Raw genomic sequence first — 17576 nt, 5'->3', positions numbered from 1 at the left:
AGAGCTGGGGTGCTGCCAGTATTCCAACTCCTCCCCAAAGGTGTTTAATAGAGCTGTATAGCAGGAGATCTTCCAATCTAACCCATGTAAACCCATATCTTCATCGAGCTCAAAACTGAAAAAATGAAAGCCTACACAGGGTGCATTGCTGTTTATTGATGCTGAACAAGCACATTTTCTGTCCACAGAACTTCCTGGTCATGTTCATTAAACAAAACCTGGGTCAGGTTCCTGGGTTTTTTGGCCACATTTTGATTCCTGCTATATTTCTACTTGTTTAGTGGTTTTGGGTCATGTTTTCGGGTTTGCTGACCGTGGTACTGCACCAGTTTTACCATGTTACAACATCCTTTTGTTCCTCAGGGTTCAGTTCGAAGTTGAGAGTCGTCTACATTATTGATTGTTTGCTCAGAAATCCTCGGGTCTATTTTCTGCATGTGGGGTACAAGAAGCTTGCGTTACGAAGCGGATTCAGAGACATGACAGGTTCCTCCCAAAAGAACCCTGCAAATCCAATAGCCTACAATGAACTCTGAAATAAATTCCCTTTTTGGAAATAAATGCAAGTCCTTCCTGCCTTCAATCTTACTTTCCTCCATCCTTACTTCCTGGATGTTATTCTTTCTTTCTCCTGTCATACTATAGTTTTTTCATTTATCCATCCATCCATCCATCCATCTGCTGTGTTCATTCCTTCTCTATAATCTGGATGTGATTTTTTCTCCCCCCACCATGCTATTATTTTTCCTTACTTTCATCCTTCATTCCTGCCTTGCTGTCCTTTCATTCCTCTCATCTTTCTTCAATCTCCCATGGTATTTTCCTTCCTTTCTTCCTTCTTTTCTTACTTCCATCCATGCTTCATCTATCCATCTATGGTATTCTTTCTTCCTTCCATCCTTCCTGCCATGCTTTTCTTTCTTTCTTTCTTTCTTTCTTTCTTTCTTTCTTTCTTTCTTTCTTTCTTTCTTTCTTTCTTTCTTTCTTTCTTTTTTTTTTCTTTCTTTCTTTCTTTCTTTCTTTCTTTCTTTCTTTCTTTCTTTCTTTCTTTCTTTCTTTCTTTCTTTCTTTCTTTCTTTCTTTCTTTGTTTTTTCCCCTCCTACTATAGTAGTTTTTTTTCCCATTTATTCAGCATTTATTCTTTTCTTTTCTTTCCTTTCATCCTTCCTTCATCTATCCATCCATGGTATTCTTCCTTCCTTCCTTCCATCCTTCCTGCCATGCTTTCCGTTCTTTCTTTCTTTCTTTCTTTCTTTCTTTCTTTCTTTCTTTCTTTCTTTCTTTCTTTCTTTCTTTCTTTCTTTCTTTCTTTCTTTCTTTCCTTTATTCCTTTTTTCAATCGTTTCGCTAATATTTTTTCCTTTCTACCTTCCTCCCATGCCTTCCTTTTTTTCCTCCTACTATAGTATTCTGTTTTCCATTTATTCAGCATTCCTTCTTTTCAATCCTTCTATTCTTCCTTCATCTATCCGTTCATGGTATCCATTCTTCCTGCTAAGCTTTTATATCACCTGCCATATTGTTCCATCCATCATTCCTTCTATGCTACTCTTTCATCTTCCTACCATGATATTATTTTTTCCATCCTTCCTTCCTTCTTTTCTTCCTTCCTTCTATGCTCCCTGCCATGCTATTCTTTCTTTTTATCCATCCATCCTTCACCATTCTTTCTTTCTTTATTCCTTCCTTCCTTTTTTTTCACTGCTTCCTTCATTCCTTTGCATCACATTTACAGAGTTCCGTCTTTAAGAGAACACATGATTAAATATCAATGAGTATCAATAAAAAAAGAGAGACGCAACCCCACGCACGGATCGATTCGGCAGAAAGAAAAACTGCATATATAAACCCACCTCTCAAACTTTTTAAGCCCTCATTCTCTATAAAATATAAATGGAGCTTAGGAGCAACAAATGATAGCAGTACAGCACACTAATCCAACCAGCCCTTATCTTTCCCCCCAGCCGCCCCAAGCGACCTTGATAACGACCTTAACATACCGATAAACATTTCTGCTCCATGCATATACACAGTCTAAATAGTTTCTAATGTACATACGCACATAGTCTCTTACGTGGAAAGGTTCAGCCGTGTCGTTTTTAATTAATGCTCAAATCTGATTTAAACGCACATTCAAGCTCCGAAGTGCAGAAGCATGGCTCGGAGTGATGGAACCCCCCCTACGATCTGCAGAGCTGAGGGGAACTTAATGGACTTTAAAAAAGTAGACGTCGATGCCAATCCCGGAGTTTAGAACCCTGGAAGTAAAGTGCGTAATGGCAGGGTTTCGTGACAACCTGAGCAACCTTGCTAGAGATAAAGAGTGAGCGAAATGATGTGTCAAAAAACAAAAACAGATAATTATAGAGAAAGACATAAAAACTGAGGAGAGAACAAGCTATGATTGGCTTTTGTTTGGGGGAAAATATGTATACATATATACAGAAGTATCGGGTCACCTGATCATAAGTAGGACGTGATTTTTGTAGTTCATCCCAAAGGTGTTTAGGATGGAGCTCTAAAGCAGACCACTCAAGATCTTCCTCTTCAAAGCATGTAAACCAGATCTTCAAGGGGCTCTCTTTGTGCACAGGGGCATCACCATATGGAACAGGTTTGGGTTTCCAAGTTCAAGTGAATGAAAATTTTGTTAGAGCGCCATCTAAAGACGTCCTGTACAATTGAATGCCTCCAGATTTGTGGTAACAGATTGGAAAAGAAGCACACATAGCAGGAAAGATTGGGTGACCCAATACTTTTGGCAATATAGTGTATGTTGGATTTAAACATGCACACTCCTCCCATAAATGCCAAATATATACATCTATGTATTTAACAGATACACTTCATCCTTATTTGTTCAATAATGAAATCAAAGTAAATAATACACTAAATACACCATAAATGACAAGCAAACGAATAAATACATTTGTATCGTATGCTCCTTCAATAAATGTCAAATAAATAATCAATCGAATGCACAAATAAATACATTTATTTAACATATGCACTCTATTCTTATTGGTTCAACCAACAAACAAATACATTTATTCATTTAACATATAGGCTTTATTTTAATTTGTTAAATAAATGAGTTACAAATTGAAACACAAACCGTTCTACCCTAAATATTAAATAAATAAATAAATAAATAAATAAATAAATAAATAAATACCCAACATATAAATGAATGAATGACAGAATAAACAGACAGATAGATAAATAAACAGACTCAGAAGCATTGCTATATATTACTTGCATGGGTCTATGGAGCAATAAATCAGTATTAACCCACAACAAGACTGAAACTAATGGCTCGGTAAGGTCAGGTGGCAAAACTCTGAGCGTTACTTCGCGACATACGAAGGAAAGACTTTGGATATGTGTGTAAACGAATCCAACAGAAGGGTGGATATATGAACAAAATGGCTAAATCAAAAACGCAACACAAAAACCATGAAGCGCTCGGTAGCACCGCTGCATTATATGAGGACTTGACGTAGGGGGCAGTAGTTTCCGGGTGTCGGCTGACAATGAGTCTCCAGCAGACAGTGGTCATCTCCGTTTCTGCTTTGTGTTCGTTAAAGTAGGTTATGTTCAATATAATAAAAATCCCAAGGTATTTAAAACTCTTTGAAATTCGTATGTTGAAGAGGTGTATGGAACGTGGTAGGGTAATTAAGTCTGGCAGTAATGGCCTGGATAGCAGCGTTTATTCATGGAAAAAAGTAGAAAATAGAGGAACCGAGGGGGTGGAACGGAGACTGTCTGCTGTAGACTTGTATATTCAATGATCACACAGTGACTCGGCTGATCAGAATATCGTAATGGCTGTCATCGGATGCTGGCCCAGCCAAGCCTAAGTCCGAAATCAATAATCTATCTGAGATGGGATTGCTTTTTGGAACTTTGATCCAAGGATATCCTGTCTAATGATATCCTATACACTTATTAATCCCCAAACACCTATATGCGAGGGGCGGTACCTCTGCCTAAATGTATGTCTGTGGAAAAGTTTCTTGATTGGACCTGATTTGGAAAGACGTACACCTCTCTAAAGAAAGCCTTAAGGCTGACGATGCATATCAGCGCAAAAATCAAGCCAGGAGGTCAAAGGAACTGCGTGTTGAGCTCAGAGACAGGATTGTTGCAAGCCAAAGATCTGGGGAAGGGCTACAAAAAAATGCTGCTACGCTAAAGATTCCCAGTGCAGTGACCTCAATAATTCTCAAATCAGGGGAGCAATCAGGAGAAATAAAGCCTTAGTAAGAGAGGCGACCAAGAACCCGATGGTCACTTTTACTGAGTTCTGGAGATCCTATGTGGAGATGGGACAATGTCTGAGAAGGACAACCTTCACTGCAGCTGTCTACTGATCAGGGCTTTATGGCAGATTGGCTAGACGGAACCTTCTCCTCAGTGCAAGACCCACTTCTAGTTTACTTACACAGTCCTTCATGTGCTTGATGGTATTCTCCAAGCGGGCTTCCATGGGCTTTGCACTAAGGAAAGGCTTCCCTCTAGCCACTCTGCCTTAAAGCCCAGATCAGTGGAGGGCTGCTTTGACGGTTATAAAAGCTTAATTTGTTTTTGGTTTTACCTTCATTTAACACTCCTACAACAACGTGTGCATGTGGTAATGGGATTAGATCATTGAAACACTTTAACATTAGGGTATGATTTTCTTTTTTTTTTTTTTTTTTGACAACTGCTGAACTGAACAGTGTCTGAGACTGATTTGCATTTTGTCACAATCCAGTGTGAAAAGAACATAAGGAGCTTCTTTTAACATACAATTATCAGAAGTGACACATTTTTAATTGTAACCAGCAGGCTGCTAAAAAAAAAATCCTACTTTTTATTTTTTTGACACAGTTTCCAGGATATCTCGCTGCTTTATACTTCACATTGCTTCATATTTGTTGACCAACTTCTCAGATTAGGTGTCAACTTCAGGCTTATGATATGTAAAGGTGGCCATTGGAATGGTAGAAAGCATGAAAAACATGTGGATATGCGCTCTATGGACAAAAGTATTGGGATCCTCAACCGTATAGAACACCTTTGGGATGAATTATAGTGGAACAACTTCCTAGAAGAGTGGAAGCTAATATAACAGCAAATTGGGTTTTTCTGCAGCAATAGCAAGCATATGTTACATGAGAAACATGAAAATAAGCATATATTTGCTCAGACAAAGACCTTGTTTGGTGTTCAAGTTCAAACCTACTTTGTCTCACATATGGCTGCTTCATGTCAAGACCTTTCCGAGAAGTTGTGTCAGAAAATGTAGCTTTTATTGGAAATTTTTATTGATTTTTTTTATAGTATGGGCTCAACTTTTACTGCTGGCTGGTGGTGGTTGTGTGGTGATATGGGGAATGTCTTTTTAGCACACACTTACAGGAAATATTCAAAAATTGGCAAAATATATCATAATCAGTTTAATTGGCAAAGTGTGTTGACCCACAGAAGGAATTTGGTTTTAGCTGTTGGTGACTGAAAAGTACACACATAAATAACATTATACATTTAGCTTATAGACAAGACAATACAGACTATATGAGACTATACAGAGAATACAGCTTAAACAAGAACACAATATACAAAGTATATAAAAGATCAATAATGTATATAAAGTGCGCGGGTGCGTGGTAGTGCGTCTTTATTATATCCTTTAATAGCCATTTTGATGATCCTGACTGAAATTGTTGTACTTCCTGGGCCTTTCCAGTCACCAGGTCTGAATCCAGTAACACACTTTTGGGTTTTTGATTTCCAACTCAGACAAGGTCTACCATAAAAACACAACAAACAAACAAACGGGGCGCATAAATAATTTTGGGATCCTCAGCCCTATCTCTGCCAGAACACTGTGTACACACTGAGTCATAAATGTTCCTCCACGATTTTTAGACAAGCCAACTGAACTGACACAAACGACCCTGAACGAACTAAAGCAAAAAAAAAAAAAAAACCTTTGCTGATTATCTTTTTTTTTTACACTCAATGTTCATGGTAGAGTGGCTACATCTTAGTGGAAACACCAGAGACTCCTTGCATACATGTTAAATGTTTTTTCCCTAACAGGAAAAAAAAAAACGATACCCATATCGAACCCATATGTTTTTGCCTCATTAGATTAGATTAGATTAGATTAGATTCCATTATCCAATTAGAGCCATCTCTATTCCCATTTCAGGATCGCTGTGGCGGAAAAGATTTCAGCCGTCAATGTGGAACGTATCAGCAGGGAATGGTACGTTTTTGCATTTTATCATCTTGATCTATTTTGCCTCTCTAAGGGTCTCCATGAGGGACCCGAAGAGAAATGGTGAAAAAACAGCAGGACATGGAAAAATAAATAAATAATCAAATCACCTCGCAACAAATAAGACATTTCGTCCTCTGGTAATAGAATTGCTCCGAGATGTTATTGCGTTAGCATTAGTGGCTGGAGGAAGAGTGTGTGTTAGTGTTAGAGAGGGTGGAGGATGGGGGAAGAGGGGGAAGAAAAGTCCATGTTTGGGAGCAAAAAAACAGAAACATATATATAAATTGCATCAGTAAAAAACTATACATTTAGATATAATTATCAGTAAATGATCAAGAGTTTGTGACCAATATTTTATATGTAGATCGATTTCTTCTCGCAAAACCGTGTCCTGAGAGTCACATAGAATATAGATTTACATGGCAGAGGTAGAGCTGTGTCTTCCTGGAGACCCAAAAGGAAAAGAACGTCTGGTTTTATTAAATCTTATTTTTCCTACGTCAAACTGTTACCTCAAAGTTTAGATGCAATAACATTAGTAGCATTAGGTGGCCCTAAACCTGTTCCAGCATTAACTTCATGAAGATGAAGAGTGAAGATCTTTAGTGTTCTGCTATAGAGCTCTGCTATAGAGCTCTGGGGTCTGGGGTGCAGTCGGTGTTCCAATTCATCCCAAAGATGTTCAGTAGGGTCCCTCAACCCTGCGCCTGGGGTGCAGTCTGTGTTCCAATTCATCCCAAAGATGTTCCAATTCATCCCAACCCTACTGAACATCTTTGGGATGAATTGGAACACTGCCTGCACCCCAGACCCCCCTAACCTCACCTTCATCAGTACATGACTTTACTAACACCTCTGTGGTTGAATGAACATGAATCTTCACAAAACACACTCCAAAACCTTGTGGAACATCTTTTCCTTAGATTTTAAGTCATTAAAACAGCAAATGGGGACTAAATGTGGTATGGGATGCCCTTAGAACAAATGCAGATCAACCGCTGACTCACTGTCTCTTTAACACGAACAGATGACACATTCGCGGAAGGAGAGGAGAGCAAAAGATCTAGAGTAGAGCATCCTTACTTAGAGTGGAGCGTTCACCTGGGAGCCTCCTGGCGCAGGTGTTCCGACCAGGATATCAGCTCTAAACATGAGTAATGAGCACTCAAGGGGGATCGTGTGCAGGTAAACACGTACTCGCACACACTTTCGCACATATGCACACGCACATACACACGTACTCTACAGTGCAGCCCTGAAGCCTGCTTAGAAACCTGTATGGAAAAGTTTACAAAAAATAAAAATAAATATGGCTGATAATCTCAATGCAGATCGAGGTGGAGAAGGTTTCAGCTGCATAGAAAGCTTCACCTGTTGTTGCAGACTGGGACTGGAAAAAGACTGGCAATGAGGCACATAGTCCCAGTCCAATTATGCAGGTGAAGAGAAGACAAAGTGATAATGACAGAAGTACCCAGATTTAGATTCACACTTATCTTCATCATCGTGTGCAGGTGACTGTTTTGAAAATATGCCAGGTCGGTTTGACAGAGGCTGGAATTTTATTTAAATTTTTTTTGCTTTAAGTTTTAATTTACAGGTGTACACACTGGCGAGTGAAGGCTTTCTGAACTGAATTGTGTACACCTCTAAATTTGTTCAGGTTGTTTCACAGCTCCATTGCTTTTTAAGGATGCTTTTTGAATAGGCTAGGCTAAGTATCCTAGGCTTTGTAAGCAGACCTGGTAACCAGACTGGTTGTAATAAACCACAGGTGAAAATCATTACACATTGCCTGGCAGTTCACCCAAGTTCCCATAACTTCATGGTGTGACTGATCAACTTTATTCCCCGTAATTACTTCAGGTCTGCACATCTTCCCTATTCATAAAAAGATTTGTACCAGCAAACCATCCTCTCATCCTTCAGAATTTTGTTGAACAATCTTGTTAAAAGCTCCACTGCCATCTCTCCTAAACATCTCCATGCTTCTACTGCTGTCATCTGGTCCAACAGACTTTCCACTCATCGCCGCTCTCAGTTCCTCCTTATTAATCCTTTCCACTTCCTGCTTCACCATCTCCACACCATCCAACCTTCTCTCTCTTTTTCCTTATTCATCAGATTCTCAAAATAATCCCTCCATCTTCTCAACACATTTCCATGTCCATCCTTTATTGCTCTAACTTAAAGCACATCCTTCCCAGCTCGGTCCCTCTGCCTGGCCAATCGGCACAAATCCTTTTCTCCTTCCTCAGTGTCCAACTTCACATACAGCTACTCATATGCATTTTCCATTTCTACTTTATCTCTTTCAGGTTGCATCACCTGCATAAAACATAGTCCTCCTGTGTCCTGAGTCCTCCACTCTTATATGTCACCCTATGCTTCTCCTTCTTTTTAAAATAAGTATTTACCAATGCCATTTCCATCCTTTTAGCAAAATATACCAACATCTGCCATTCCACATTCCTCTCCTTAAGGCCATATCTACCCATCACCTCCTCATCACCTCTGCCCCACCAATCGTTATTTGCTAGGTTAACTTTCCACCACTTCATCTAACTCACTCCAGAACTTTTCCTTCTCCTCCATCTCACAACCCACTGGTGAAGCAAAGGCATTGATGACATTTATCATCACCCCTTCAACTTTCAGCTTCACATTCATCACTCCACTACACTCCACTACACTCTTACTGTACTCTTACTTCAGGTTACACCTACACCATTTCTCTTTCGATCCACATCATGATAAAACAGTTTATACTCACCTCCAATGTTCCTGGCCTTACTGCCTTATCACTTGGTCTCATTAACATAGAACATATCTACTTTTCTCTGCTCCATAATATCAGCTACCTCCCTTTACCAGTCATAGTACAAACATTTAAAGTGCCAACCCAAACCTCTACTCTCCTACACTTATCCTTTTCTTGCTGTCTCTGTAGACGTCATAACATAATAACCATATCAACCTTATACCAATTCAACACTGGAGAATGCTTTCTGCTCCCACATGCTGCCACATCAACCCTTGAGTACACCAGTGCTTGACATCAACCCTTGAGCACATCCCCACTGCCACATCAACACTTGGTAACATTATTCCTTTACCACACCCCTGCTGCAACAACAGTCGACTATAATCACTCCACCACACTCTGCTGCCACAACAAACCTTTACATCATTTATTCTCAACCACACCCCTGCTACTAAAACAATCCTTGACTTCAAACTTTGAGCACACCCCCACGGCCACATCAACCCTTGACCACACAACTGCTGCCAGAAAAACCTTTGCAACCTTTGACATCAACCTCTGCTGCCACATCAATGTTTGACACCAACCCTGAACCACACCCCTGCTTCCACAACTCTTGACACCAACCCTCAACCGCACCTCTGCTGCCACATCAACTCTTGAAAATATCAACCCTCACCAACATCAACCCTCAACCACACCCATGCTGCCACAACAAACATTTACATCATCAACTCTCGACCATCAACCGTAAAACACACTCCTGCTGCCACAACAACTCTCGACAGCATTAAACCTTCACCACACCCCTGCTTTCACATCAACTCTTGACATCAACCCTCAATTGCACCTTACCAACCCTTACCAACCTTGCACCCCTGCTGCCACAACAAACCCTGACATCATCAACTCTTGACCAAACTTCTGCTGCCAGAACAATCCTTGACATCAACCCTTTAACCACACCGCTGCTGACACAACGATCTTTATCCACCCTGCTGACACAACAAATTTGACATGAACCCTTTACCACACCCCTGCTGCCATATCAACCCTTGACATCAAACGTTGACCACACTCACACAGGCACATCAACCTTTGCCATCATTCCTTGACCACATCCCTGTAGCCACAACCCTGCTTCCAACACCAACCCTCTACCAAATACTTGCTGCCACAACAACCCTTGACATCAACCCTCAACATCACCCCTGCTGCCAGATCAAATTTTCAGAATACTACACTAGTAACCTGGTATGATCTGAAAGGAAAAGAAAAAAAAAAAAAAAAAGGATATTCCAATCTACTAGTAAGGTGTCTTCCTGCTATTGGATTCTTCATTCTGAGAAAACATGAAACACCATATAAAAGGTGGATTTTATTTTTTTTTTATTTTTTATTAGTAACACAAAACGAGCATGCCACATTGAAAAGCAAAACACTCAAACTCTGAACAGTGTGAAGTGTGTAAAGTGTTTTCCATTAAGAACCCACTTATGCATTGAGAAAACATTACAGATTGAAAAGCAATTATTGCTTTGTCCTTAAATGCCCATGTAATTCCCTCAATCAGTGCATTTCACAGGGGGCATAGCTATAATTCTGTGAAAGCAAAGAAACTTCTGGAAAATTCCTAGGCTCAGTTTTTATTGGGGGCAGGACGTCCTGACAGCAGGACGTTGGAGTTCAAACGTTTTTCCAGTAACACCCCTGCGACGTGGTACAATATGGACTAAACATAGCAGGATTACGATTTGCTACTCCTGAGCCCCAGTGTTGCGGCTTACTTAACAACAGCTTCAGATCAAACTTCAAGGCAAGCGTGCTTAAAAAAAAGGAGAACTCCTGCAGGGATTTGTGAAACAGGTTAATGGAAACCTTTTAGATACAAAAAGAATGAGTGAGGGAAAGAGAGAACCTAGATATATGTGTTTTTTAGCCAGCACACACTCACTTTGCCAAAGGTCACACTGAATAATGCAGACTTCGAAACGCATTGAATAACGCAGACTTCATCCAAAACACTGCAACCTGATTTGAACCGTTTGGTTCATCTGAACATTTTAGATCTCGTAGCTCTGAATTCAAGCAAATCACCCCCACACAATTTTCTCTCTTACACAAGCGATGCTCGAAAGCCATTTTGCTGTGAACTGACATGTGAACTGAAGGTCAGAGGAGCACATAATGAAATGTTTTTTTGTGCCTCAGGATTGCCGAGAGCCGACCCAAATAGCAAGGCAAAGCAAAAGTTTGCAGATAAGATCTACTCATGAGAACTTGCAGTACGGTATAGGTATAAGGATTCTGTGAAATGAGCCCAATGCATCTTATAGCGGAGGGAATCCCTTAACAATGGCGCCTTTCCGACAACACAGAGACCACACACTAACGTACGCAACAGGGAGGAAAAGTTCAGATTCCTTCGTCTATTTGGATCTTCAAATCTTGTGGTCAAGTGAGTCATTTTGAGCATAATTAAACTGATCCATTTTCAGTAGCTAACCTGCAGTAGCTCTGTATAGGAAACAAAAACAATTAGTTCACATTCAGTCTTCAGAAAATGAAAAAAAAACCTCTTTGAGACAAATTGTTCATTGTGAAGGACCCATTTCCCACACACATATGCACTAAAAGCAGGCAAAAGCTCTTATAGTCTCATATTTTGTTTGCCTGCTGATGGACTAGCCGGAAATGTGGTAGCTAATGTAATATATACGAGGCAGCTAATGTAATATATACATGAAAGGCAAAGAACCGTTGCTCACACTTACCATGATGCATTGACAAGGTAAATGTGCAATACCTTTATTAGACTTTGGCACTACCAATGACGAAGCTGTTGATGTTAACTACTAATGCCCTTTCACATTTTACTGTTTTCTTTTTTTTTTTTGGCAAAATCACCATATTTCCATCACTACAGAAATCCTCCATTGAGCTGAGTAAGGATATAACGATAACAATATCTGCCTCGTTTTGTATGCTACTGTATGTCGCTAAATTGTAACTGCCTGGGTTTGACCTTTTGAACTCCATCCAGCCAATCAGAATCGACTATTCAGACAGACCATTTTGTACAACAAGCTACTGAGCTGTTTTAAGTGCGTTCATAGAGAATAAACAATCTTTCATTTTCAAACAAACAAATCAGCAAGATGTTTGACCAAGGTTTCAGCTTTAAAATGTGTAATTTTTTCCTACATGTACATAGTAATTGGTGCAACTGCAGGATAACTGCTTTGCTCTAAAGTACAATTAGACCATTAGTGTTGAACTCACCACCAAATGAAGGATAAGTCCTTATCCTTTCCATATACAACATCTGTTTATAAAATATAGGGGAAGCTAATGAATGTCCATGAGTGTCACCAGGTTTCAGGTGATTTTCTTTTTCGTTGGTAGACCTCCTTGTCCTCCCGTTACCTACAAATGAAATACCAAGAGCCTAGACACTAAATCTGCTTGTCTCTGGGTTACTCATATATCTAACTTTGCAATGCGTCTGTGTTCATGAGGGTTAATGAAAGTGGAGCTGAGTACGCAGAGTTATTCCTGCATAGACTGTAAACTGGACACGAGCTGACCTGTGGGAGAAGCTGGGCCAGAAATGATGACCAAGCTGTCTAACCTCTTTGCATTTTCTTTGCACTTTTGTCCTACGCCTTCCTGTCTTCGCCTGTCTTTTAGCTCAAGACTGCAGAATGGTTCAGGATGCTGGATAACTAAAAATTTAAATCCTTAAGGTGGAGGGGAATGGGATGTGTTTGTGTGTGGGGGCTTTTAAAGGGGCGCCAATGGGCTAACCAATCAGATTCAAACATTTGCCAACATTGTGGTGTAATACGTGTTCAATTAAATTAACATCTGCAAGACACATTTGATGGATATGGAAAAAATTACAGCAATCCAACCCCAGTATGCACTTGCTCCCATAACAACAACTCCTCATGCACTGGAGAATTGCGAGACACCTTTGTCTTCGGATCCGAGAACAAAAGCTTGAATTATGCAGCTTGGCGACACAAGACAACTGGATTTATCCGCTTTTTCGGAGAAAGGTCCACTGTAAATCTCGCCCTCTTTTACACTCGCACCTCTTTCTTCCCTTTCGTATATTGCTCTTGTTACTCGCAAGTCTCTTCTGTCTGATTTCTTTTACTGTTTATAGATTTCAGGGATGCATGGTTCTTCCTGGACACAAGGTTTCTTTTGGGCTCATAAATCTTTTTTTTAGCAAATTGTAGCATAATTAAAAGTTTGCTAACATTGGGGGTCAAGGAAAATACTAAACGTGGACACCCAAAAGGTAAACCATTCCTCCAAAAAAAAGTATAGTTGTCATTATTGTATTGCGGTGAAATTAGATACTGGGCTACATTTCTGCGTCTAATATCCATGCATTATTTTTGGATGATCTCTTTTGTATCTAGTTGCACTGGTATTGAAATTCACCTGAACGGCAGGTATTAAATACAGAAATCCACCAATTTGCACCAGTTGAGGAAAATTTTCTAGCGAGACTGTACTCTTGCTCTGTGGTAACAGTGTTTTTTTCTGATCGGGAGGTCGTGAGTTCAGATCCCAGCTCCACTATGTTGCCAATGCTGGGCCCCTGAGTGTTGCCCTTGACCCTCAAATTGTAGTTCAACCTGCATTAATGTGTCTGCCAAACGCCGTAAATGTAATCCAATTAGTTTACTGACAGAACACCTTCTTGGACACTATATTACTGAGAAATTTTCAATGTAAATTCATGTTCACTATATTCCTGGTGTATCTTTGAAATTTTAGAGGACAAGATATGTACAAGGAGTGCACCAAGGATCAATCCAACCTTCCAATCTTGAATAGGATGCCAGTCCATCAGACAATTCAATTCAGCAATGTTTCAGCTGGGAAGAGAAAATCTAATAAAAAGCAAAACGAAGGATAAGAAATCATGTGAAACCTGCAGGGTCGATGCTGGGGCTCCTCTGGCTCTTATACAACCCACCCAAATGCACCCAAAGCCAAACAGTCCAATTAACCTGGCTGAAACTTTCAATACTTTTATTTCAGAGGTGGATCACGTCGCATACGCTACAAAAGAGGAAGCAGATTGAGCACCAAGCTTCGATGTCTATTAGTGTTAGGCTTATAATCAAAAATACAACACTTCATGTTTGAAAAAGGAAGGATCGTCAAGGTATAACAAACTTCAGGTCAGCTCTCACACCCCTGATCGAGCAAGCAAGCAAGGTACAATTAGAAATGAAGCTCAACACTGGACCGGTCCCATATCCAGCAGCTGTTTTAATGCATGCTTTTTCTGTCATAGAGAGTTTTCCTACCTTTAAATGCGAGGATGCAGCTCTGGCTGAAAAGCCCCAAAAGCACCAGCGCTATCACGGCCATCTTCATGACGACGAGAGCCAAAATTCACACTTCTCTTCCATGCTCGGTGTTGCTCACTCTCTCTCTCTCTCTCTCTCTCTCTCTCTCTCTCTCTCTCTCTCGCTCTCTCTCGCTCTCTCTTTCTTCGTGTGTGTGTGCAGAGGCGAGTCCCTCCTTTCGAACAGCGCATGCAAAAACGCACACGGTAGGATGGAGTCTGAGCAAAGTCCCTGCTCACATGAGAAAAACACAACCAGTGCTGCCTCCTCAGTCACGTGTGTCTCAGATTTATTTATTTATTTATTTATTTATTTATCTATTTACCCATGTTTTAATTTATTTTTAACCAAGCTTTATTGCCATATATATATATATATATATATATATATATATATATATATATATATATATATATATATATATATATATATATATATATAGCTCCTGCACGGATAAAACACCTTGTAGCCAATTAAAATGATCAAATGTATTCATGCGTACAGCATTTAATATTTTCCTCAACTGAAAATATACAATATATGGCCAAAAGTTTGCCGACACCTGACTATAAAATATGGTATGTGCTTTTTTTTTTTTTTTTTTTTTTACAACCCCATTCCACATTTAGTTCCCATTTACTGTTTTGAGAACCTCCATTCTTCTGGGAAGATGTTGCTCTGGTGGGTTTGGTGTGTGCTTGTGGAGAACTGTGCTCAAGGGTGTTGTAAATTCCGACATAGGTGAGGCGAAGAGGCCTGGGGTGCAGTCGTTGTTCCAATTCGTCGCAAAGGTGTTCAATAGGGTTAAGGTCAGCGCTCTGTAACGGGCCACTCAACATCATCTAGCGTGCATAGAAACTATATATTCATGGAGCTGGCTTTGTGCACAGGAGCATTGTCATGAAAAGAGACCCTCGGTAGCTGTTCCATATGTATCCTTATATATACAGTGGGTACGGAAAGTATTCAGACCCCCTTAAATTTTTCACTCTTTCTTATTTTGCAGCTATTTGCTAAAATCATTTAGGTTCATTCTTCTTCCTCATGAATGTACACATAGCACCCCATACTGACAGAAAAACACAGAATTGTTGACATTGTTGCAGATTTATTAAAAAAGAAAAACTGAAATATCACATGGTCCTAAGTATTCAGACCCTTTGCTCAGTATTTAGTAGAAGCCCCCTTTTGATCTAATACAGCCAGGAGTCTTTTTGGGAAAGATGCAACAAGTCTTTCACACCTGGATTTGGGGATCCTCTGCCATTCCTCCTTGCAGGTCCTCTCCAGTTCTGTCAGGTTGGATGGTAAACGTTGGTGGACAGCCATTTTTAGGTCTCTCTAGAGATGCTCAATTGGGTTTAAGTCAGGGCTCTGGCTGGGCCATTCAAGAACAGTCACGGAGTTGTTGTGAAGCCACTCCTTCATTATTTTAGCTGTGTGCTTAGGGTCATTGTCTTGTTGGAAGGTAAACCTTTGGCCCAGTCTGAGGTCCAGAGCACTCTGGAGATGGTTTTTGTCCAGGATATCCCTGTACTTGGCCGCATTCATCTTTCCCTCGATTGCAACCAGTCGTCCTGTCCCTGCAGCTGAAAAACACCCCCACAGCATGATGCTGCCACCACCATGCTTCACTGTTGGGACTGTATTGGACAGGTGATGAGCAGTGCCTGGTTTTCTCCACACATACCGCTTAGAATTAAGGCCAAAAAGTTCTATTTTGGTCTCATCAGACCAGAGAATCTTATTTCTCACCATCTTGGAGTCCTTCAGGTGTTTTTTTAGCAAACTCCATGCGGGCTTTCATGTGTCTTACACTGAGGAGAGGCTTCCGTCGGGCCACTAAAAGCCCTGACTGGTGGAGGGCTGCAGTGATGGTTGACTTTCTACAACTTTCTCCCATCTCCTGACTGCATCTCTGGAGCTCAGCCACAGTGATCTTTGGGTTCTTCTTAACCTCTCTCACCAAGGCTCTTCTCCCCCGATAGCTCAGTTTGGCCGGACGGCCAGCTCTAGGAAGGGTTCTGGTCGTCCCAAACGTCTTCCATTTGAGGATTATGGAGGCCACTGTGCTCTTAGGAACCTTAAGTGCAGCAGAAATCTTTTTGTAACCTTGGCCAGATCTGTGCCTTGCCACAATTCTGTCCCTGAGCTCTTCAGGCAGTTCCTTTGACCTCATGATTCTCATTTGCTCTGACATGCATTGTGATCTGGAAGGTCTTATATAGACAGGTGTGTGGCTTTCCTAAACAAGTCCAATCAGTATAATCAAACACAGCTGAGGATGGGTTCCCCTATGAGGATGGGTTCCCCTTTGAGTCTGGTTCCTCTCAAGGTTTCTTCCTCATATCATCTAAGGGAGTTTTTCCTTGCCACTGTCGCCACGGCTTGCTCATCAGGGACAAACGCACATCATTCACCTTCACTGTTGTTTTCTGTAAAGCTGCTTTGAGACAATGTCTGTTGTGAAAAGCGCTATACAAATAAACTTGACTTGACTTGACAGCTGGACTCAAATGAAGGTGTAGAACCATCTCAAGGATGATTAGAAGAAATGGAAAGCACCTGAGTTAAATATATGAGTGTCACAGCAAAGGGTCTGAATACTTAGGACCATGTGATATTTCAGTTTTTCTTTTTTAATAAATCTGCAACAATGTCAACAATTCTGTGTTTTTCTGTCAATATGGGGAGCTGTGTGTACATTCATGAGGAAGAAGAATGAACTTAAATGATTTTAGCAAATGGCTGCAATATAACAAAGAGTGAAAAATTTAAGGGGGTCTGAATACTTTCCGTACCCACTGTATATATATATATATATATATATATATATATATATATATATATATATATATATATATATATATATATATATATATATATATATCATTCATTTATTAGTTTTCAGTAACCGCATCATCCTTCATCCTGGTCAGGGTCATTGCGAATCCACATGCTTACCCTGGGTATAACTGTTATAGCCTCCTGAGACCCCACCGATTCAATTGTGTCCTCTGGATGGGACATTTAGTTTTTTTGCCTTTGCCGTTTTACTCATTCTAGTTGTCCTTTTAAGTCTGCTGTCCACTAAAGAATGAATGGTCCCATTGGGAGGTCGGACGTTCCCTCTTCTCACACTTTTAATGTTTTTCACGCCAC

The 17576-nt window shown here is 40.3% G+C and overlaps 1 protein-coding gene and 1 long non-coding RNA gene across 3 annotated transcripts in view; one reads left to right on the top strand and one right to left on the bottom strand.

Annotated features, from left to right (window-relative positions):
• The window catches only part of LOC310726413, a 77376-nt gene extending 69920 nt beyond the window's left edge, over positions 1-7456 (top strand). The window contains exons 3-4 of the long non-coding RNA XR_014533748.1: positions 6204-6260; positions 7303-7456. This is a non-coding gene — a long non-coding RNA (uncharacterized lncRNA). The remainder of the gene's footprint in view (positions 1-6203; positions 6261-7302) is intronic.
• clstn2a (calsyntenin 2a) overlaps positions 1-14699 on the bottom strand; it is a 71828-nt gene extending 57129 nt beyond the window's left edge. Inside the window, exons 1-2 of one of the 2 annotated variants that reach the window (XM_083541695.1) lie at positions 14548-14642; positions 14373-14503 (exon numbers count right to left, since the gene is read on the bottom strand). In XM_083541695.1, coding sequence (XP_083397821.1) covers positions 14373-14442 — 70 coding nt within the window. In that variant the 5' untranslated portion in view covers positions 14443-14503; positions 14548-14642. Of the gene's footprint in view, positions 1-14372 lie in introns of both variants that reach the window. The other variant, XM_083541694.1, reaches the window with a different exon arrangement.
• Positions 14700-17576: the final 2877 nt, after the last annotated feature.

This window comes from Silurus aristotelis, assembly GCF_946808225.1.
Source record: "Silurus aristotelis genome assembly, chromosome: 5".
Lineage (NCBI taxonomy): Eukaryota > Metazoa > Chordata > Actinopteri > Siluriformes > Siluridae > Silurus > Silurus aristotelis.
This window is presented reverse-complemented; position numbering and strand designations above follow the sequence as displayed.